At 58.4% G+C, this 21,055-nt stretch overlaps 6 protein-coding genes across 6 annotated transcripts; 2 read left to right on the top strand and 4 right to left on the bottom strand.

Moving 5' to 3' along the window:
• Positions 1 to 1,911: 1,911 nt before the first annotated feature.
• On the bottom strand, positions 1,912 to 4,345 carry PLICBS_003373 (uncharacterized protein; the record flags this gene model as incomplete). Its single annotated transcript, XM_018323117.2, has 3 exons — positions 1,912 to 2,677; positions 2,735 to 4,057; positions 4,137 to 4,345. 3 exons carry the CDS (start codon positions 4,343 to 4,345, stop codon positions 1,912 to 1,914), a joined length of 2,298 nt encoding a protein of 765 aa, XP_018178347.2.
• Positions 4,346 to 10,554: 6,209 nt separating this feature from the next.
• PLICBS_003372 (uncharacterized protein) lies at positions 10,555 to 12,127 on the bottom strand (the record flags this gene model as incomplete). Its single annotated transcript, XM_018323114.2, has 2 exons — positions 10,555 to 11,880; positions 11,942 to 12,127. 2 exons carry the CDS (start codon positions 12,125 to 12,127, stop codon positions 10,555 to 10,557), a joined length of 1,512 nt encoding a protein of 503 aa, XP_018178344.2.
• Positions 12,128 to 12,434: 307 nt separating this feature from the next.
• On the top strand, positions 12,435 to 14,096 carry PLICBS_003371 (uncharacterized protein; the record flags this gene model as incomplete). The annotated part of the gene is made up of 1 exon (XM_018323113.2): positions 12,435 to 14,096. The coding sequence occupies one exon, from the start codon at positions 12,435 to 12,437 to the stop codon at positions 14,094 to 14,096; it is 1,662 nt and encodes a 553-aa protein (XP_018178343.2).
• A 195-nt stretch (positions 14,097 to 14,291) lies between these two features.
• PLICBS_003370 (uncharacterized protein) lies at positions 14,292 to 15,722 on the bottom strand (the record flags this gene model as incomplete). Its single annotated transcript, XM_065600211.1, has 5 exons — positions 14,292 to 14,684; positions 14,745 to 15,043; positions 15,066 to 15,425; positions 15,486 to 15,601; positions 15,655 to 15,722. 5 exons carry the CDS (start codon positions 15,720 to 15,722, stop codon positions 14,292 to 14,294), a joined length of 1,236 nt encoding a protein of 411 aa, XP_065456283.1.
• A 535-nt stretch (positions 15,723 to 16,257) lies between these two features.
• On the bottom strand, positions 16,258 to 17,708 carry PLICBS_003369 (uncharacterized protein; the record flags this gene model as incomplete). The annotated part of the gene is made up of 5 exons (XM_065600210.1): positions 16,258 to 16,385; positions 16,595 to 17,388; positions 17,435 to 17,444; positions 17,492 to 17,564; positions 17,637 to 17,708. 5 exons carry the CDS (start codon positions 17,706 to 17,708, stop codon positions 16,258 to 16,260), a joined length of 1,077 nt encoding a protein of 358 aa, XP_065456282.1.
• An 836-nt stretch (positions 17,709 to 18,544) lies between these two features.
• On the top strand, positions 18,545 to 20,859 carry PLICBS_003368 (uncharacterized protein; the record flags this gene model as incomplete). The annotated part of the gene is made up of 3 exons (XM_018323111.2): positions 18,545 to 18,794; positions 18,852 to 20,462; positions 20,519 to 20,859. The coding sequence occupies 3 exons, from the start codon at positions 18,545 to 18,547 to the stop codon at positions 20,857 to 20,859; spliced, it is 2,202 nt and encodes a 733-aa protein (XP_018178341.2).
• Between the last annotated feature and the right edge of the window lie 196 nt (positions 20,860 to 21,055).

The raw sequence follows: 21,055 nt of genomic DNA, 5'->3' as shown, positions 1-21,055 counted from the left end.
AGCAAAGCAAGCAGCTGGCCAGCAAATTGAGTATCGTCGCGTCACACCACGCGCGGCTCATGTGCGCATTCCGCCAGTCCCCGACGCTCAGGATGGTGCCTACGAGGAATGGGGGTCTCCTCGGGTCAGCGCCATTTCGCCGCTTTGGACGACACCGGACTTCTGATTTGTCGGAGTTGGCTTGGGGCGGTTGCCTTGCAGGGCCTCCGTCGTGTGCAACCAGTTCATGGAGCGGGCCGCACGGACTGCCACGCAGAACGCCACCTGCGCGAGCATGCTGAACTAGCGAATGGAGGGCATGGTGTCGTGCATGGGGGCGAGAGCCTTGGTTGAGCCTCAACGAATTCCGGCTCATCGTCGATGCTGATATAAACTAGGCGGTGCGAAACGCCGGCTCGGCGGAGTGCCGTTTCGAACTGATGCCGACGCTTCCAATTCATTGAACCTCGATGCAACAAACTGACGCCGGTCCTCAGCTTCTCTAGGCGCCTGGGAAGCAGCAAACATCCACCATTCAATTGCCGCCGACGGCCCTTGCACTTCCAGGCCATGATTCGCGCCCGTGACACCGTTCCCTCAGCCTCAGCTCCCCAGATCCGCCCTGTTGCCTCGTCCTCGCCCGACCCTCACATTCGAGCATGCCCCCATTCCAGCACCAGAGTCTCAACCCCGGTGAGGCGTCTGGCGCCCAATGGTGCGCGGTAGAATTACACCGACTTTTGGGCGAACCACATTTCTGGGAAAGAAGCAAAGCACGCGCCATTGTGCTTGCCAGAGCGCAGCACGGGTGGGAGTGCACAGCGCACATGGCTCAAAGGACCACAAGTACACGTGCGCAAGTCCGACAGCTTTCCCTGCCGTCTCGTGGCCAGTCCCCCGTCTGGCCACGAGACGACTACGGTGTGGCTGCTACACATTCTGGCGACATGCAGATCAGTCCCAAAGTGCAAACCCCGCTTTCAACGACATACCGGGGCAATCAGCCGCACTTTCAATCAAGTGTATTGTCTTTTCTCTATTCGTAGATTGTACAGCGCACATGCAGCCAAAGCTGCGTGTGTCAGGAAGCTCATGCAAGGCAGGCCGCCCGGCCGGCCAACTGCAATGGGCCGCGCGCCAAGTTGCTGAGGGCTCAACCCCGCAAAATGTCATTGGCTGCGCCTTTGTTGTCTGAAGCCTGGTGTGAATGACTGCGCCGCTGACTGAGAACAGAACCAGGATGGTCACACAGCCTTATCGGCTTGATTGCGAGCACCAAGCAATTCGTGTCCAAAAGCAAAGCGGGTTACTAGCAAACACTCGGCTCGGCTCCGACGCAGCCTCGCAGCGCATCAGAAGCCCAAGGGGCAGCATCGTGTACGGACGACACACCCGGGTCCTTCCCCATTGCTCACTGTTGAATGTCCCCCTCTCCCCTCAAAAAGGAACACACGCTGGACAAAGGGAATTCTCTAGCTGGTCAATCTTGATACTTGGCAGCATCGGCACACGGTTCGCCGGCGCCCCGGCGAAGCACGATAATAGTGGACGGTGGCACTCTGGCCGTGTGGCAGTGACGGCGTAGCTCCAGTCGCAGACAGCAGCCAGTGGGTTTGGCTTGATTGTGTGCTGCTGTCTTCCCCCCTCTCCCCATTAAAACGTATTCAAATGGCCTCCACGAACGTAGATCCCTCCTGCTCGTGACGCTGCCACCGCGCCGCAGAAGGAGTTCGTGAGCCGAGAGCGACTATGGTGAAGCGTCGTATTGTCCATGCAGTGGCCCAGCTGGTGCTTGGGCCGACTGGGATCGCCGCCAGGTCCGGCATTTCGATACTTACGTCGGGGTAGCTGTCCCCAGCCCCCGTCTCGCCGTGGGGGAGACAAGAGCCGGAGGTTCGGCGCCGGCGACGACGAAAAGGAGGATCACCGTTGTCAGGTGCCTCTTTCGTCGTCGACCTCCATTTCCAGCGGCGCGGGTCCGGGGTCGACAGCGATGAGGCCGCCTGCGCCCCGCGTCTCGTCAGGCAGCCCATCCAGCTCAACATCATACTTCGAGGTCACGCCAAACTGGCGAGCCTCGGCGTCCCACGTCAACCACTTGCCTGCGTTGGCGATCCTGCGCCCGATCCAGAGGATGCGCTCCTGTCTCTCCACGGTCTTGGAGCCCGCCTCCAGGTACCGGTCCGTCTCGTCGAGTCTCTCGTTGTCGAACCAGCCATTAGGGAAAAAGTCCTCGGCGAAAAGAAGCCCGCGGAGCGCGTAGTCCTCTGGCAGGGGAATAGGCGCCTCACCCTTCTCCGGGCCCGGTAGTTTATCCGTATCGATCCTCGGCTCCGTCTTTATCGTCTTCAGTAGGTAGTTGAGCATGACGGAAGTAAGCTTCCAAGGAAATCGGTCCTCGAGGTGCGACATGGCGGCTGGGAGCCGCGACATGCGCAACATGAAGACCAGCGTGGTGTGAATGCAGCTGAGGGTATTCTTATCACCCCATCTCCGCAGGACAATTTCCTGCGTTCGTACGGCAAAAGACAATGCTTGCTCAAAGTTTTCGTCGACGACAGATTCCAACTCAGGTTCCGTCACAGAACGATCGTCTGCTTCCTCTTCGTTTTGCTGCTCCGTTAGCGCCCTCATCAGGACGTTTGACTCTGCGCCGAAACCCAATAACAAGCAGCAAAGAGAGATGCCCACATAGTACCTGACCGCCTGTTAGTACATGACGGCGCGAACTTGTACCAGATTCGACTCATCTCACCCCGCTTCAAGCCAATCGGAGTGCTCGCTGTCGATCCGGCCGTCAAGGAGGCCTAAGAACTCATTCATGGAGCCTTGTAGCTGCTCCTTTGATTTTCCAGAGAAGAAGATGCCGTGCACGCGCACAAAAGCGGCATCTACGGGGCCAAGCCGCTGGGGCGAGCCGTTCAAAAGAGGATCAAAGAGCGTCATGACGCTTTCGCGCGCGCTAGGGAACGGGATAGGCACGCAAAGCGACTTGGCATAGAAGTACAACTGCTGCAGCGCATTCGGCCGCGCCAGAATCGCAAGGTGATGGTAGAGGCGGCCAGTGGTGGGCGATTTGTCAGATGCTTTGCTGTACCAATATCTCGAAACGCCTGTCCACGTCTCCCTATCTCGAATATCATCATCCTCGATAGCCATTCGATACCTACCAAGGTCGCCGAGGCATTCTATCCACGTGTCTTCAAATGCCGGCACCGTCTCGTACAGCAGTGCCATCATGCTATAGGCGATGTAAATAAAGGTCAGCATATGCTCCAGCGACTCCGGGAGCTTATGCCGAAGAAGTTCCAAGAAGGAATGGATGCCGTGCCGCCACATTCTCGCGGGCATGGCATATTTCGAAGCGAGGCGACGTAAGGCTTCGCTAGCAGACGGATGCTGGCTCGCCAGGAAGAAGTCGTGGTGCTCGTGCAGCACCGATCTATGTAAGGCGATGAGAGCTTGATATTGTTCTTGACTGAGTTGTTTCGTCTCTTGTGTGCTGTCATACTCGATGCACTTTGACTCAATCATGACCAGGCCTGCGTAGATACCCTTAACCTCGGCGACCAGCTGCTCGGGGGAGATGGGCCTTGTCTCTGGCTGCCTTATCATCTCAGTCACCGAAGCAGGCTCCACGGGTGAGCCGTAGTCCCGTTGGGGCCCTCGCAGAGTCCTGGTCTGCGGCGAGCGCCGTGAGTGGTTGGAGGCGAGCTGGGAGTGCCTGGGCTGTGGCGTCTTTGGCCGTGCGTCATCGTCAGGGTTGTAGAGGTGGCGAGTGGTTGGGCGGTGGTGCTTGGATGCGAAGCTGCGGTTGAAGTCACTCGAGTCACTGGGCCTGGCGCGGCTGCGGCCCGGAGTGGGTGGGGAGGAGCTGCGGAGCTGGGCCACCGAGGCTGGCGGAGAGCAGAGCTTCTTGTTGCTGCGACGCTGGTAGCCCTCGGATTGGTCCTCGGGATCCTCCTGCCGGTCCAGGCCGTCGGCGCGGTCCACGGGGACCGGAGCACCGGGGACGGGTCGCTTCCTGGTTGGTCTGCCGGGGCCGGTGGCCTCCGGGGACCGGGCTGCAGGGTGTGATCTGCACATGCCCAGTCAACACCACAGGAGCACTTTGACATGACAACAGCACGGCACGTCGGGGCGGCGTGGGCGCTTACTGGGGACTTTGTATTGTGACATTCTTAAAGGCCTCCTCAATGTCGGCGTCATCGGACAGGGTGGGATGCTCCCCGCGGACGTGGACTTTGAAGGAGTCGAGGTCGGCCTGGATCTCGGCCTGGCAGAAGGGGCAGCTGCTCCGGGCAGCCGTCTCCTGGCGGGCCGTCTTGCGCAAATGGTGAACCCACCCCTTGGTCAAGCGCTCCATAGCCGGCGTACGAGACTGGTTCGAGGACGGGTAGTCGCAGGAAGACGCGTCAGGCGGGGAGGGGGAAGTCTCGTCGCGTCGTGTGGCACTCTCGATCTGGACTTGGATCTGGATCTGGATCTGGATCTGGCTCCAGGTCGTGCCGAGCTGTTTGACGACGATGATTAGCAGAGAAGCGCAACGGCAATGGGGAGCAGCTTTCGGCGCCCTTTTGGAGGACAAAATGGCGGTTGGTGCGCGGCAGCTCGACGGCGCACAGCAAGGCGAACCAGAGGTGGGACAAGGCCGTGGCAAGGGGGAATGGAGGAGGAATGGATTGCTTGCGCTGGATAGACTTACTCAGGCACAGAGCGGTATCGTGCCCGTCGGCCGTTGATTAGGCCTCTGATGCCGGCGCGCGTCGTCGGCGGCCGTCGAGTTCCTCGCCGGGGAGGTTTGGAGGTCGAGTGGGATGTACAGCAAAGGTACTGAGAGCTGCCGCGGAGCACACCCTTGTTCGCTGGCCGCCCTGCAGCAGGGGGGGCACGCTGCAGCTGCAGCTGCAGTAGCTGCAGCACTGAACCAAGCGGGATGGTGTGGGGCGCAGCTCAGTTCCCACCGCTGGGGTCGCCGTGGACGCCTGCAGGTCGCCAGACGCCTTGCGGCTCAACTGGGGCGCTGGAATTGGCTAAAGCACCACCCACCACCCACGCGAGCGATCGATTCTTGCACGCCCGCGAGCCCGACACGGGCTGCTGAACTTCGGTGACGACCGACGACGCCGCTCCAGGCGCGTTGCCCCAATGGGAAAGAAAACGAGCAAGATGCAAGTGTGCAAAAATCCACACACATGCGGCAGCTGCCGCGTTCGTCTTGACGCACGTCGGCCGAGGAGGAACGAACCGTTCGACTGTTCGACTCGCTCGGTGTGTCGCGAGGTCACGTGCTCGCTGCGTCTGCCAATCGAGTCCTGTAGGCAGTAATCACAATCGCGGCTTTTTGCTGGATCGTCGCCGTTCGACTCTGGCGTCCAATGCTTTTTCGTTCGTCGTCTGCGGCTCACTCTGCACAAAGAACACGCATCGTCAGCCGCCGTGCCGGAAGATGACGTTGCCAGGCAGGCACAAGCCCCCAAGAAAAAAAAAAGGTATAAATAGGACGGGGAGGGAGGCTGTGGCCGCCGCGAAGCCGCGATGCTTGCGCAAGGTCGCAGGATTGCCGTCTTCCCACATGACTCGACCGAGCCACAGCCAACGCAATCATCCCGGGTATGGGTGTCTGCGTGCATGTCTTGGAGGGCAACGGGCCGGTACCGCTCGCCACTGGGCATGCCCGCCCATCGCAAGCACCGCCAGCACCGCCACGGGCCCGCCGAAGCGCGACGACGACAACGACGACGACGCCTCCTCCTCCTCCCACGCTCGTATACGCGCGCGCGCAAGTCCACTCACCTCGAAGATGCTGCCCGGTGAGCGGCAAAGTTTTTTCCTGCGGCTTCAAAAGATGTAGTGTGTGTGTGTATATGTGACTCTGGAAAGTTGTGTTGCCGCTTCTGTTTACGATCTAACCTTGGGACTGCGGCTTCTCAAGGTCCAGCACCAAGTAGAGGTCCATGCCCAAGTTTATATAGATATATGGATGGCTCTGGCCTGGTCATGGGTCGACAGAGATACACTCCATCTCTTCACAGCTGAAAAGTCGAGGCGACCAACGTTCCGGCTTGCCACGGACGCGTAGGTCGCATGGTCATCCAACGCCTTGTTTTTGCCCGGCCGAAGAGTGAAGAAGTCGCCTTCTGGCGCGCCCCCGAAGGAATACAAACCTGCGCCGGGGGAGCCAGCCCCAAACAGGCATGCACCGCTGACAATACCTACCGACGGGATGGGTGTTAATATTACTCTGGCAACCATCAGCCCTGTCCGAGCAAGGTGCGCACTTGCCCAGGGGATTGTCCGCATGTCCGCCGGTCCGCACCCTCCCTCAAACACTGAAGCTCGTATGCCGGCCGCCAGAGCCTCGTTGAGGAAGCGCCGGGGACCTGCACTTTGCCGTCAAGCTACCCGGGGTACATACTAGGGTGAGGTCGCCTGCCTTGAGCCTCACTTTTACACTCGCTCCCCACCGGGACGGGCCGCGCACTTGACGCGAGCCATTTCATGTTGCTTCGCATCCCCCGTCCCCTTCCGCTTTCCCACTTGACCTACATCGAAAGTGTTGGCAACCCGCCACATCACTGCCTGACTAAAGTTGAACTACCCACGACCGCCAACCACATGGCCAACCGCACTCCACGATACGCAACCTCTCTGCCGGCCTGCTAGGCATCAGCGGCATGATCCTGAATCGCTTCAACTTCCCCCCAATGGCCTCGCTCCAGGTCGTTGGACCGACCTCAAGTGTCTTCTTAATCACACCCTCCGTCTCGCATACCAGGCTCACCATGACTTACAGCAGACACGGCCACGTGCCACTCGGGCCGCCCACGTTCGATTCATGCCAACGGCATCTCAAACACCTCGCCTCAACAATTCTTGCGCCTTGCGCTCTCATGGTCCAGTCAAACCCGAAAGTTGCTCTGGTCCCAAGGCGCGCGCGCGTGTCACCACGTATCTTGGCCTTGGCCATGGCCATAGCTTTTCGCAAGGCGCTTAAATCTTGGTCACGGCCCGTCGCAAGGCGATGGATGGCCGAGAGCACTTCTCTCAGGCAGCCACATCTACAACCCCACGGACATTTTCTCGGATACCAGCGACGCGGCTGCCTCACTTCACAACTTGGTTGGTTCGTCATTTTCGCCAGCAATTTCAGGTCAGGGGAATCGTCGACGTCGTCTCTTCTCTCCTCACGGCAAGGAAGTGAAGAGCGGCATGGAACGAGTCGCCGCCCAATATTACACCGCGCCGGTACACCAACATGCCATGAATTTCGGGCACGTTCATGCTCACGCCCCTGCTCACCGGCGGCTTCGGTCCCGATTCACGACGCAGGAGAGCTCTCTGATTAGCGCATTGTGCGGCCTCCTCCTCAGCCGTCTCGCCAATAGGCGGCGGATTTGGAGCCTTAGGCATCGAAGTAGTGGTGACAGCAATGCCACGTCCCAAAAAAACGAGGCGCCTAGTAGCAAGGGGACCTGGGGCTTTGTCTGGGTGGATGTTTAGCGTGACGTTCATTTCGTACGCGGGAGTGCGACTTCCTCATGGGCGCAGTTGTAGTGTGGAGCCGAGCACGGCGGACGCAGATCAATCGTCTCGAGATGTAGTACAACTACAGCAAGCGATGGATCTCGTCTGTATCTTCATGTATCAGGCGTCATTTTCCGAAAGTATTGCCCTCGGAGAATCTTCTGCCGCATGGAATGATGTGCTTTACCGGACGTGGCCTTCTGGGTCTCATGGCTCCATTCACGCGTTAACATGTGCACTCTAATTTCCTCATTGGGGCAGCCCTCCAAGCAATTCTGCACGTTCTAACCGCATACTCGGAAATACTGTCCTATTAGAGCTTATAGTTGACATATGCGGCTGCTCAATTTCTGCGAATTTGGCACGCGTGGAACGCTCACGTTGCAACAAAATGCAACACCAACTTTACATTCGTTATACGAAGCCGGCCACCAGGGCACTAATTTGTACTGGAACGAATTCATAAAAGTCGTTCGAGTGAGACTCGGCTTCTAGATCCATTCTAGATTGGTGGTCGAGTGGCTGGGCATCAAAGCGTAAGACCATTCGAACCCAACGGTCACCGATTGCCGTAACCAGTTGAGTCCATGCAGGCGTTCTAACATCATTCCGGTCAAGTATCGAACGTCATGCACGGAATACAAGCTTTGAAAAAAATCTAGCGCCCTGCCTGCAGGCGATGTGAGACCATACGTTTATGACTGAGTCCGATGTCCGCTCCCGCCAGTGTCCGAGTTGATGTGATGACGACATGGCACACTTGGACGCCGCCACGTTGAGATCTGATCATGTGACACACCATCTTCCGACGTACGACATGCAGTGATGCCGTCGTCTGATAATCGCAATCACAAGAAGCTTTGACGTAGATGCGTCTGGGAAAAAGAGACATGCATACTTGAAACTCCCAAGTATTGCGGTGTAGCTTCAGGGTGTCCGGTACTTGTAGTCTGTGGTGCTTCCAAATCACTCACGAGAGCCATTTGAAAGTTTGGAAGCGCTTCCTCGATGGCGTAACCAAGATTTTCCTGTTAGCTCATGTACTGTATCATGTTAAAATTCTATATGAACCAAGGATACCAATTGCAGAGGATACTGCTTGGGGTTGGGCCGCTGTCCGTGGACACCAAGTCCAGACCACTGCCTTCACTGGGCCTCCAATCTACACGCGAGTCCCGCGATAAAGTGTGGTTGCAATGACAAAAGACTGGATATTAACGTTGGTCGCGACAGCGAATGCGTGCGTGTAAGTGCCGCTGTGTTGATGTGCTGGCTGGCCCCTGCAATACTTGTTACAAGCTCGGCATTGACGATACGTATGATGATCCCGGGTCGCCCCCTTGACGCACTGACCTCAAAACCAAAGGTACCTCCCCCATTTGCAATGTTCCTGCTGTCACCCGTTCAAAACCAACATTTTCGGCCTCTTGCACGCCACGAAGCTACTCCAGCCTCGCAAGGCGTTCCCCAAGTCAATGCGAGTGACTGCAACACTCAGCGTCCACCCGCCGATCAATCATCAGAACAGAAGGCAAACAGGTCTTCAGGCGTCCGTCGGCCATGGACCCCCCCATGTACAAGTCCAGACCATGTGTCACCCCCTTCGCAGGATGCCTTGGCGGGCAGTCGTGCCCGGCAGAGCAGAGAACCCGAAAACAAGGCGAACGCCCCCCGAGTGTAGGAGGGGTTTCTTCCTGCCTCGGCAGCTCGACGTCACCCCTTCGGTCCCATGTCCTGACTCCTGACTCCTGAAGAAGGATGCAGCCCCCTTGTGCTCTGTGGATGCAAGGCAGGGCGCGCACAGGACTGCGGATAGTACACGTATTCTGTCGCTGTGCTGTGCCACTCGCGAAGCTCGCAGCATTGTGAGCCAACGCCACTCCCCCCTTCGCATTGAGTAACCGGCTCGCCGAGGCCCTTGGTCCGCGACCAGTAGGATGCCGTGCGCGGGCAACCTTCCTTCGAGAAAGAGGCGAGCCGCATCTGTTTGAACCAAGGGCCACGGGAGCTCCACTACCCGGCGGGTACGCGGTGCGCCCAACCGGATCTGATACTTCCAAATGGTTTGCCGTGTCCCTCGTCGCAGGCAGACGGGCGGGCGGGTGCGCGCGCGCGCGCGAGCGTGTGTGGCGGTGGCGGCCGCGACCCGAGTCTTGCTTGTTGGCGACCAGGTTCTTCCTCTTCTTCAAACCGAGAAAGGATCAAGGTCAAGGGGAATAGGACTCACCGCTCCCGCAGCAACCGGCCCGCTCGGCAGGCAACGCTCTCGACGACAACACGATCGTGGGGCCGGGAGGACCAGGGTAGTATGTACGCCGTGTTGTCCAAACGAGCGGAGCCTTTTTGGCGTCGCTGTCTTATGCACCTCGTGCACGAGGCGGTGAACCAGCTGTCGGCACCACTTTGAGTCACGTCCCGACCTCGCATGCCACGGCTCAGCAAAGAATCCAGCCAAGCGGTGCAAACCTCAATCATACAGTACGCCGCCTAACGCCTTGCCGCTGCCGGCGTGACGTTCGTCGTTTCCATTTCTAAACACGTGCAGACAGATACGTCTCACGAGCACGGCGTCCCGTGGCACCAACCCTCCACGATGGTGGCTTTCATCCCGTCTCTGCCACCGAAGCGAGCAGACTAACTACATCGGTCGCCTCGTCATGTCTTCAGCTCCAAGCCTCCGCAGCGTGGGAGGCAATATCGTACAAGCATGCGTCGCGACGCAGCCTCGTCGGGCAGCAAGTCTCGCAGCCCTCTCCTGCACCTTGATGGGGGCTTTCCCAGTATTGATGTATCGCTACAGCCAAGTCTGCAAGCGCGACTTCGTTTGCATGCAGCTATGCCATCCGGGGCGCCTCTGTGTTGCGTCATTTGTCTGGCGACGCTTGGAAGGGGCAACGTCGACGAGATTTCATCATGGGGTCCCGCATCCGAGGCAGCCGCAGTCCGAGCGGCTCGCTGCGTCAAGTCGTTGGTCATCGACGGATGGGGGCGTGTTCCCGAGGCGCAAGTGCCCAGGCAGCACTGACATCGTCCAACGGCAATGTGGGCTCACCTAAAGGCCTCATACTTGGCTGCCTCGGCGAGCTTCGACTCGACACGGTCCACCGTTTCCTGATCGTATACCTCCCCGTGCGCTTTGCCCGCCTTGAAGATCTCCTTCTCGTGTCTGGCTGCCTCTTCTTTCGTCATGCAAACCAGGTCGCGAAGGCGAACGGTGGACCATTTCTGGACATCTTTTCCTTCCCCGATAACGTTGAAGCTGAGCCCCTCGGGCTTGCGCCAGCGGACAAGAGCGAGTTTCGTCGGGATGCCGCTCACGATGCTCCGTGCATGGTACAGTTCCTCAGACAGGAATGCAATGTCGCCCAGAGTCAGCGGCGTCTTCAGGCCCACTATCCCAGGCTCCTGCGCCCGGGCCATCCTCTCCTCGGACCCCTGGATGTAGTTCAGGATCGACTCGTACATCTTGGCGCGACCCTTGGCGGGAACGTAGTCGATTGGGTAGCCAGTGATGCTCAGGATGACGTGGTTGGCAGCTGTCAAGCCGAAGATGGCAGGCATTGTGCCAAGCACGGGTAGGATTCGGACGCGGAAGTTGGGCATGACTCCGAGGTCGCCGACAGTGCCTTTGGCGAACTCTTCTTCGGCCAGCGGAAGTAGCTCGGCCTTGCCCTCCCCGGCCTGCTCGGTCGAGTAGACGACCGGGATGCCAGATGTGATGCCCAAGAGCTTGAGTCTGCTCCTCGTCGCCCTGGAAAGCCCGTCGTCTCGGCTGGATCCGATGTCGCCAACTATTATCCTGGTGGGGTCGCTCTTGCACCCAGCCCCCATGGCGCTGATGACTGGCAGTTTGTGATCGTAGCAGAACTTGAGCAGCTCCACTTTAGTCTCGATATTGTCGATGGCGTCCACGATGTAATCCGGGGCGCGCCCATCCTCCTCCCAAGGGCCAAGCATCCTTGCCGCGACGTTGCCGTCGAATTTTTCTTGCTGCAGGTCAAACTTGACCCATGGGGCGATGGCAATCAGCCTCCGCTGAAGACATTGCACCTTGGGGATGCCAACATCCGCAAGCGTCGCAACGGCATGGCGGTTCAGGGAGCTCAGCGTAACCTGGTCAAAGTCGATGAGTCTTATCTTGGATACTCCTGACCGCGCGAGAGATGCCACGCAGTGAGAGCCGACACCGCCGCACCCAACCACGATGACGAAAGACTCTCTCAGCTTCTGCAGACCCTCGGGCTTCAGGAACACGCGATTTCTCGCCAGCTGCTCCAATATGAGCTCCTCATCAAAGTCGCCAGCCTGTGCGCGCCGCGCCAATGCCTGGTTTCGCGCGTCCTCCCTGTCGATGGAGCCCCCGAAGCTGTTGAGCTGCAAGAGGCATTAGCATCTGCACCGGCATCGTTTTTTGAGAGCCGCGCCTAGCCATTACCTTTTGAATCTCATGATCGTCTTCCACCAGTGACGGGATCGACTTCTTGAGCTCCGTCAATCTCTCCTCGCGCTCCAGAGCCTGATAGCCGAGGATGAGTGATGCGATCGTAGCACCAGAGAGCACTGCCGTGGCAAGCAATTGGAAGCGGGGGTTCGCAAACGCGTCGGAAATGAGTGACGACATCCTCGCAACGGTAGATGGGGGTGGCCCCGTGAATGTAGGCTCCAATTGCTGAGTTTGGTGGTGAGAGCTTGTCGCAGCGTTGATGTTGGAAAATTGGCGACTGACGTCGTTGGAGGCGTGCGCTGATTAGTCATTGCTGGACCCTGCCTTTTCTGCATCTTCACCACCACACCTCATCGACATCACGATTTGCGACCCTAGATCCAAGCCATTGACCTCCTTCGCCACATCGACCTGCCGCGAACAGCTCCATCGGAAATTGATTGAGATTCATTCGGAGCTACGGCTCCGTTGGACACCAACCGCCATGCGCGCCCGACTCGTCGTACGGCGCCAACGGCTCGTTGATGCAGCCCCGACGCATCCCCAGCTCTTCTTCACCACCCGATCATTCGCCAGCCAATCGAAGTTCACCTCCACCAAGGCCCGCCCTAGCCTCCCCTTTCTCCTCGTCCCGAGAACCAGCTCCGCGCCCGTCCGATCCTTCACATCCGAGCGTAGGCGGTGGCTGAAGCACGAGGCCAAGCTCGTTGCGCGATACACCATCACCCTTTGGGGTGTCGCCGCGGCTGTGCTGACGATTCTCTTCGCGGTCAACGAGGAGTCTGTGGAGCGAGACTTCCCTACGCCACACGACTGGGGCTATTTGACGCGGAAGTTCTTGCGAGATGCCAACGGCTTCCGAGACCCCAAAAGCGGCGAGGTCAACTGGGCGAGGGCGCTTGAGTTGGCGAGGGGAGTGGTCACACGGCTAGAGGACCCAAAGCTGGACGGCAAAGATGTCTCCAAACTGTCGGACACAGAAGACCCGTCGCTCGAGGTGCCCGCCGAGTTCAACAGCTGCGACATCTCGGCCAAGTCAGAAGACTGGAGGAGGGGGTACTTTGAGGCCATCATGCTTGCCGCCAAGGCTGCCGAGCACGTCGACGGTTGGCTACGCGACCGCACCCGCAACGTCGTTTCCCCTCCCGAATTCGTCATCGGACCCTCAAACCCGCGCCCGAAACCGATCGCCCCCGGCAACCCGCACGCGCCCCGCGAGGAAGATTGCGAAATCGCCTACCCGTCTGCCGATAACTTCTACATGAAGATCTTGGCGACCAAGGGCCTGTCGGCGCGACAAAAGATGGATGCTGCCCTAGAGTACGCGAGCTTCATGGAGTTCAAGGGTCGCGGTGATGGCCCTGAGGCGCTCTATAATCTGGCTCTGGCAGAAGCCACTCAAGGCATCGAACCCGCGAAGTTACCATATAACCCTAAAACATTTGTGGTCAAAGACCGCGCTGATCCGCCATCCCTCAACATTCTCGACGCCCTCACCGCAATCGCCACCCATAAGGCTCGCCAGGGCGACCTCTCCTCCGCTCTTCCGATCTATGTATCCTTGCTTAAAGCCCGACGATCCCTCTCCGACAGCCCGCCCCGATCCACGCCGCCCAAGCCTCCACGACAATCCATCTTCCAGCAAGTCGTCAGCTTCATCTCGCCGCCCGACTATCCGCCTCCGCCACCGGACGGCACCCAACCCCCCTGGCGAAGCCCTTATGAGCGCTGCCAAGAGGCCTCGCTAAACCTGTATATCGGCGAGATTCTGTACGCGACAGGTTCGCGCGACGATGGCCTGGCTTGGACTCGTGACGGTGTCGACTTGTCAGAGGAGCAATTGCGCGCGCTGGGCAGCAGCACGGACAGGAGCAACAAGGACTCCAGGCAGACCTGCCGAGAGTGTCTTGCGACGGGCTTGGACAATTGGTCCACTATGGTGGCCCGGCTAGCACGGGCGGAGGAGGCTAAGAAGAGCGGCGGTGTATCCTCCAATGTGTTCTCGTTCTGGAGCGGGTCGCAGGATGCTGAAGGCCGGTGGGCCGCCGAGGAGGCGGTTGTGCAGGAGCGTAAGAGGAGAACAAAAGAGCTCCTGGAGGATGTGGCGCCGCCCTCGGCAAGCATTTGGACTTTCATCAAAGCATGATTATGATGGGGGGCTATCATATGACGTTGACATTGTAAGGATATCCTGTACATTATGATGGCTGGGCGCCTACAGTCAAATACTGGCAAAATGAATCATTTATGACGTATCTGTCACCTCAACTCCACGTTCTAGCTAGTTTGCGTGCCTGGGGCATAGCCACGATAGGCGACGATAGTCGTCGGGGTTCTTGGCTCAGTCCGAAACATGTGCAGAGTCCCCTCCGCGCTTCTCCTCCAGCTCAAGCTCTTTCACTTGTTGGAGCATCTGCTCTTGGTCCACCACCGAAATCGACGGCTTCTCCTCGTCCGGGATCTTGCCCCATTCATCCTCCACCTCGACCTCTTCTTCCTGCGGGCGCACAATCACGTCCACCGGGGGGTTCTCAAAGCTCGGCGTCTTCGCAACGAGCTCCATGTAATCGAGAATCGACGGCAGCGCGCGGATGAGGATCAGTTCCGAGTAGCATGGCTCCGAGGACGAGTAGCAAGGACAGCCGAGATTGGGAATGCATTCGTCTGGGTTGCCATCCGGAGTGGCGAGTCCCGTATCGAGAGGCTCGTTCGAAACGATGTAGGCTCGGGTTCTCTATGTCGCGCTGTTAGCTCAGTTGCACTCTCTCTTCTCTCTTATCGGCCAGCTGCTCACCTTGGCGAGGAACTCTTTGAAGGACTCGTTCGTGAGATTGTCACTGGGATAAACGTGGCCGAGCAGAAGCATAGAGCTGACCCTGCCGGCCCAGCGATTCCAGTTCTTGGCATCGTTCAGATATCCTGTGACAGTCTCGCACGTCTCGCCGATGGCAATTATGCTGATCTTAGCATCGTCGTTTGACATCGTCTGCAAGACTACGTCCCAGACGTAGCGGATATGGTTGGCTCGGCTCTCGTTTCCGGGGATGTTGTTCAGCTCAGCCATGTGCACACGGCCGTAGTGCATGCACAAGGCTAGGTAGCGGAATCGCATCACTAGCCGTGACCGTAAGGGTTCGCTTTCCCTCAGGCCACCAGTATAGCTGGCCAGGGTTGGCGATCACGATGCCCGGAGAGGAGGGGTCGGTGGTCGACGAATCCTGGGCCTGCAGTTTCCGAACAACGGAAACCATGCTGCCTTGGTCGATACCACCAGGGCCGTTGGCGATTCGTCCTGCAATGACCCCTAGGTCCTGGGACGGCTCTCCGAAGATGACGACGATGCGAGATTTGCTCTTCAGGTCTGGAGTCGCGAAAATCGGCACGTGGCGGTCGGTAAGCGTGGCACCCAGAGGCAGCAGGACTTTTTGAAGACCTTGTTTCTCGAGCCGGGAATGAATCTCGTCCTCCATGGCCTCTGTGTATACCCAAATCAGTCTCTAGGTCGCCTCGTAGGAACTTGATGATGAGCACGTACGATTGAAGTCAAAGCGCTGGCGGGCGCAAACGCGCGGGTTGCGGTCGATGAAGAACTTGAAGTAGTAGTCGGGGTCTTCGATTGATCGGATCTCGTCATCCCCATTGATGAAATATCTGAAGACTCGTAAGCGCGTGCGAAATTGGAATGTGCGGGATATGAACCGCACCCAAGGGCCTTGAGGTCGGGATAGAATGAGGCGTCCTTCGGGAGGCCAGACCACTGACGGCGAAACATGATGGGATGTTGCCTGTCCACGAGGTTTTCCTTGCGTGCGCAAAAGCCCGTGGGTGTTACGGTTGGCTTGCGAGGAGCTGAGGAGGAAGAACGGGGAGAAAAGGAGAGTTCGAGGTGATGCGCAGCAGGAAGTGCGGCCTCAAGGAAGGTGCGAACAGGTGCGAACAGGTGCAAACGAAGTCGTCGGTCGCCCTGGTCACTCTTGTTTGCTATGCCAGAGAGGCAAGCTGGAATCACTCGATGAAAATTCACAGGACAAGTTGAGGGCAAGTAGAAGGCAAACAAGAAAAACATTAAGCGCTGCTGTCTGTATCAAAGGACTCCGAATAACCTTGGGGTTAAGATTCTGTATGAGGGGCCGACTTCTAGTGTCCAGCCCATACTGCATCGTCCGTACTGGTTTGCACCCTCAAGAGAATTCGCTTTGTTATAGTAACGCCGCCCAAATGCCCCTCATAATTCGTACACTGCCTAAGAACAGGCAACATGAGATCGCGTGCTGGCGCCAGAACAGTACAGTTCACCGAAAGGCCCATCACTGGTTGGAACCCGGATTGTACCGGCTGCGAAACGCGCCGCTGATGCTAAAGCGACTGCTGATAGCACCGCGATTCATTTGACTGGCAATCGCGTCCTCCAGTGCCGACTGGGTGACAGAGGCATCTATGCCACGGCATGTTAGTGAGTGTCAAAGGCATAAGCGGGGTTTGGAGCGTTACCATCCAAGTCACTGAAGCTGCTTCCCATGCTAGGAGTCCCATCACTGCCTTCACGCGAACTGGCTTTTGCTTTGCCGCCTGGGCTGCGGCCGGCGAGCTCCGCCGTTCGACGAGGAGACAGCGGGCCTGCGCCTTTTGGCTCCCGAGTCTTACCGGGGCGTTGTATATGCGCAGAGCCCACCGAGGAGTCAGACGTCTGTGACTGCTGTGTGGCGTCCCGACCGACAGCCTTGGGTCGACGCTTGGGAGCTGGATGGCCATCTCCTTTGAGCGTCGACGTCAGGTCCTGTGCAGATGCTTGGCCCGACTGAGCTTGGTATGGCTGGAAGGCCGGCTCGGAGCCGTCTTCGTCTTCGTCTTGGTACGCTTCTGTCGCGTCTTGCTGCTGAAACCGGGGCGGTCGACGGATGATGCGGGACTGCGCTGGACTCGACTCGTCCTCGTCGGAGGATGTTGTTGAGTTGGACTCAGCAGGGCCCGGGGACATGGCCCCGTCTTGGTCGGCTCGGGACGTCGTCGAGGGCTCAGGTGACTTGGCAGCTGATGACGACCCGATGGGCAGGGATGAAAGGCGCTTCCGAGCCCCTGCCTGCTCCGTTGCGCGACTGAGGTTCGGCGGCCGGGGGGACGAGCCGCTCGCGTCCCTCAGCACAGCGGTGTTGGTATTAGCAGATGTGTTGCGGGAGATGACAGGTCTGCCGGAGCCAGCGAGTGGCGTCGCCGAGGCGCTGCTGCCATCGTTACGGGGCATGGGCGAGTCGCGACGCATGGACAGAGCAGAAGCTGTTCGTTGGTTCTCGGACCCGGGTACCGGTGATGGCGCGGACGAGCCTTTAGCTGCGGCGGTGGCCTTCCTAACTTGCGCACGAACTTGTGACGCATGGCGCTCGGTGAGATAGGCGACTTGCTGTAGGAGAAAATCGACCGGTACACCGAACCGCTCCGATCTGCGCGGTGTTAGTTAAACTCGGTTATGTTGTCGTTCGAACGTACACTTGGTTCCCTGGTCGAGTCAGCAGTTGAGTAGTGCGCGGGGGTCAGTGAACTCACAGTCTATGTCATCCTGTCCAGCTCCCGACAGAATCTTCCACAGAGCGTCGTCTTTGGCGGAATCCCAGTGCACCTGCAAAGGCACGTCAGCAAGCTTCGTGGATCATCATGGGGCCCTGCCAAGCTCGGCGGCGCATGGACATACCGGCGGCGGGTCAACAAAGTCTCCCCGTGGGATGGGCACCCGTACTAGGACGGTATATACGGGATCGGCCATGTCTTGGCTCTCCGCGGGCTCGCCAAAGCGTGCCAACTGATGCGTGACAACGGAGGATGTAGGAGCGAGGTTCGAAGGTGGCTGCTGGAAGTCGAGCTTAGCCAGCTTATCAGCGGGCCGTTGGAGCTCACCACAGGTCGTGGCCTAGCATCAGTGGCTCATGGCCAGGCAGGGACCCGAGTGGGCGGCATATCGATAGGGCGCCCTGCATTAGCGCAGCGTGCACGGACAAGCGACCGCCGAGCACGACATCGGGAAGCACTGGTCATAGGATCTGATCCCACTCGCTTGTATAATGCAACGAAGCAAGCGACAACTCTATACCGTATCCATCTCATAGCACACTTTGATGCAAACCAAGAAGCTAACCTCATACTTTGTGCCCTGACCCGTCGCAGCGCTGCGCAGACGCGGCTCGATCGAGCTCCCAGCTCCAGGGTAAGTCGCATTCATTCCAGAATCGCGCCACCTTCAATTACCTAATCAAAAATGCCAGCCACTGCCCCGCGGCGCATGGCGGGGTTGGCGCAACATTAAACCTCCAGAACAGGTGCCGACGCCCCAGACTTTCCGTCACTAACCCACATCTGACAAGCCCAGCCTGCCTCCGCCGTTTGCGATCAAGCCGCCTCTCCTTCCGCCCCGGGTTTCGCGGAGAGGATTTCTGGTTTTTCAACATTGCAATACACAGCATCGTGACCTCGGAGATCCCAATCCCGGTCATCTAGTGAGCTGCAATCACGTTTGACTACCGTCTCTAGGCCTTATCTTGCCGCAGAACCACGTTCTAGACGAGTGCTCCAAATCGCTCGTCCTAGGCAGTCAGTTGATCCGAGATGGGCGTGTCCGAACTCACAGCGTCGGCGGTCGCCCGAGGACCGATCCCCGTGGAGGGAGGTGTGGGAGGAGGTCTGCCGAGCCAGCAGTCGGCTTTGCAGAACAGAGCAGGCTCCAGCAAGAGCCCGTTCATTCAGAGCGCGGGATCTGGTCTGGTCAAGTGGCAGCTCTTGGATACTGAGACAATTGAGCGGGCAAAGAGGGAGAACAAGCTCATCTTCATTCACGTCGGCTACAATGCCTGCCACTGTATGTCGCCGACTGCGGCTACCCCCATTTCAAGGTAGAAGCTAATTGTCATGACAGTTTGTCGCCTTATGGCCATTGAGTCCTTCGCAAACCCCGACTGCGCCGCCGTACTCAACGAAGCCTTTATTCCCGTCATTGTCGACCGTGAGCAGCGCCCAGACATCGACACGATTTACATGAACTACGTCCAAGCCGTCAGCAACGTCGGAGGATGGCCACTGAACGTGTTCGTTACGCCGTTGCTAGAGCCAGTGTTTGGCGGCACGTACTGGCCTGGGCCTGGAACATCACGACGTTCGACTGCCGAGCACGAAGACGAGTCTCCCGATTTCCTGACCATCCTCAAGAAGGTCCGGGACATTTGGCGCGACCAAGAATCCCGTTGCAGGAAGGAGGCGACTGAGGTCGTGGCGCAGCTTCGAGAATTCGCAGCTGAAGGCACGCTCGGCACCAGAGGCATCACAACACAGCAGCCTCTAGCTCCCCCTGGATGGTCTACGCCGACACCGTCGCAGGCTCCAGCTCCACGTGAGAAGGATGCCCCTGTATCCAGCGAACTCGACCTCGACCAGTTGGAGGAGGCCTATACTCACATCGCAGGGACGTTTGATCCCGTCTATGGAGGTTTCGGTCTTGCGCCCAAGTTTCTGACGCCCCCCAAGCTGGCTTTCCTGCTGCAGCTCGGCACGTTTCCCAGCGCCGTGCAGGACGTCGTCGGCGAGGCTGAGTGCAAGCATGCCACGCAACTGGCCGTGGATACCCTGCGCAAAATACGCGACGGCGCCTTGCACGACCATGTCGGGCGGACAGGATTCGCCCGATGCTCCGTCACGCCGGACTGGAGCATTCCGAACTTTGAGAAGCTCGTTGTTGACAATGCCTTGCTGCTGAGGCTGTATCTCGACGCTTGGGTGGCTGCTGGAGGCCAGACGAACAGCGAATTTTACGATATAGTGACCGAACTGGTCGAGTACCTCACGTCGCCCCCTATCGCTTTGCCGGACGGCGGCTTTGCCACAAGTGAAGCTGCTGATTCTCACTACCGGAGAGGCGACAGAGAGAAGAGAGAGGGCGCCTATTATCTTTGGACAAGACGAGAGTTTGAGTCGGTACTAGACGCCGCCGATAAGAACATCAGCCCGGTGGCAGCCGCCTACTGGGATGTCCAGGAAGATGGAAATGTGGACGAGGACCATGACCCTAACGACGACTTCATCAACAACAACATCCTGAGAATTGTGAAGAGGCCCGAGGAACTTGCTCAGCAGTTCAACATCCCAGTCGAATCCGTGGAGCAATACATCCAAGCGGCGAAGAAGGAACTCAAGTCGAGGCGCGAGCGCGAGCGGGTACGACCGGAGCTCGATGGAAAGGTCGTGACAGGCTGGAACGGGTTGGCAATCTCCGGGCTGGCCAGAGCAGCGACCGCCCTAAAGGGTCCGAACGCGGAGCTGGCAGACAAATGTCTCAATTCTGCGAGAGCGGCCGCTAGCTTCATCCGCACGAACCTTTGGGACGGCACCTCCAAGATCCTCTACAGGATATGGAAGGGGGGACGCGACACGGAGGGCTTCGCCGACGACTACGCGTACCTCATCCTTGGTCTGCTTGACCTATTTGATGCCACTGGCGACGAAAGTCTCATTGAATTTGCCGATACGCTACAAAGTAAAGGAGTCCCTTGAGACCAAAGATTGACCCCGAATACTGACTGTCACCCATAGAAACCCAAGTCAACCTCTTCCATGACCCAGCCGGCGCCTTCTTCTCCACAACGAGCTCGTCGCCGCACAGCATCCTCCGCCTTAAAGATGGCATGGACACCTCCTTGCCCTCGACCAACGCCATTGCCGCGTCGAATCTCTTCCGCTTGGGATCACTTCTCGATGACGAGCGCTACTCTGCGCTGGCTCGGGGTACTGTCAACGCCTTTGAGGCGGAGATTCTGCAGCATCCGTGGCTGTTCCCGGGACTGTTGGCGGGTGTCGCAACGGCAAGGCTGGGCGCTCCAGAGGGCAGCCCGCTGCCAGACATTAAATACAAGGCCACGAGGGAGAAGGCCTAGACTAATTTTGGTGGCGTTTGTGGGAGCGGATAAAGCGTCGAGACTACTTCGTACATGTCACGTTCTGGCCAGGGCACCCTTCTGCCCAGAACATCGTACCAGCAATGTGCATTTGTTTTTTGTACGGGAGTCACCCGTTTGCTGTACCTCAAGTGCAAATATTTAAGACCAATCTCGCTGTAGCATAACACCGTGT

Source organism: Purpureocillium lilacinum (assembly GCF_023168085.1).
Source record: "Purpureocillium lilacinum CBS 284.36 DNA, scaffold_2, whole genome shotgun sequence".
Lineage (NCBI taxonomy): Eukaryota > Fungi > Ascomycota > Sordariomycetes > Hypocreales > Ophiocordycipitaceae > Purpureocillium > Purpureocillium lilacinum.
The sequence above is the reverse complement of the archived record's forward strand: the minus strand, read 5'-3'. Positions and strand labels throughout refer to the sequence as shown.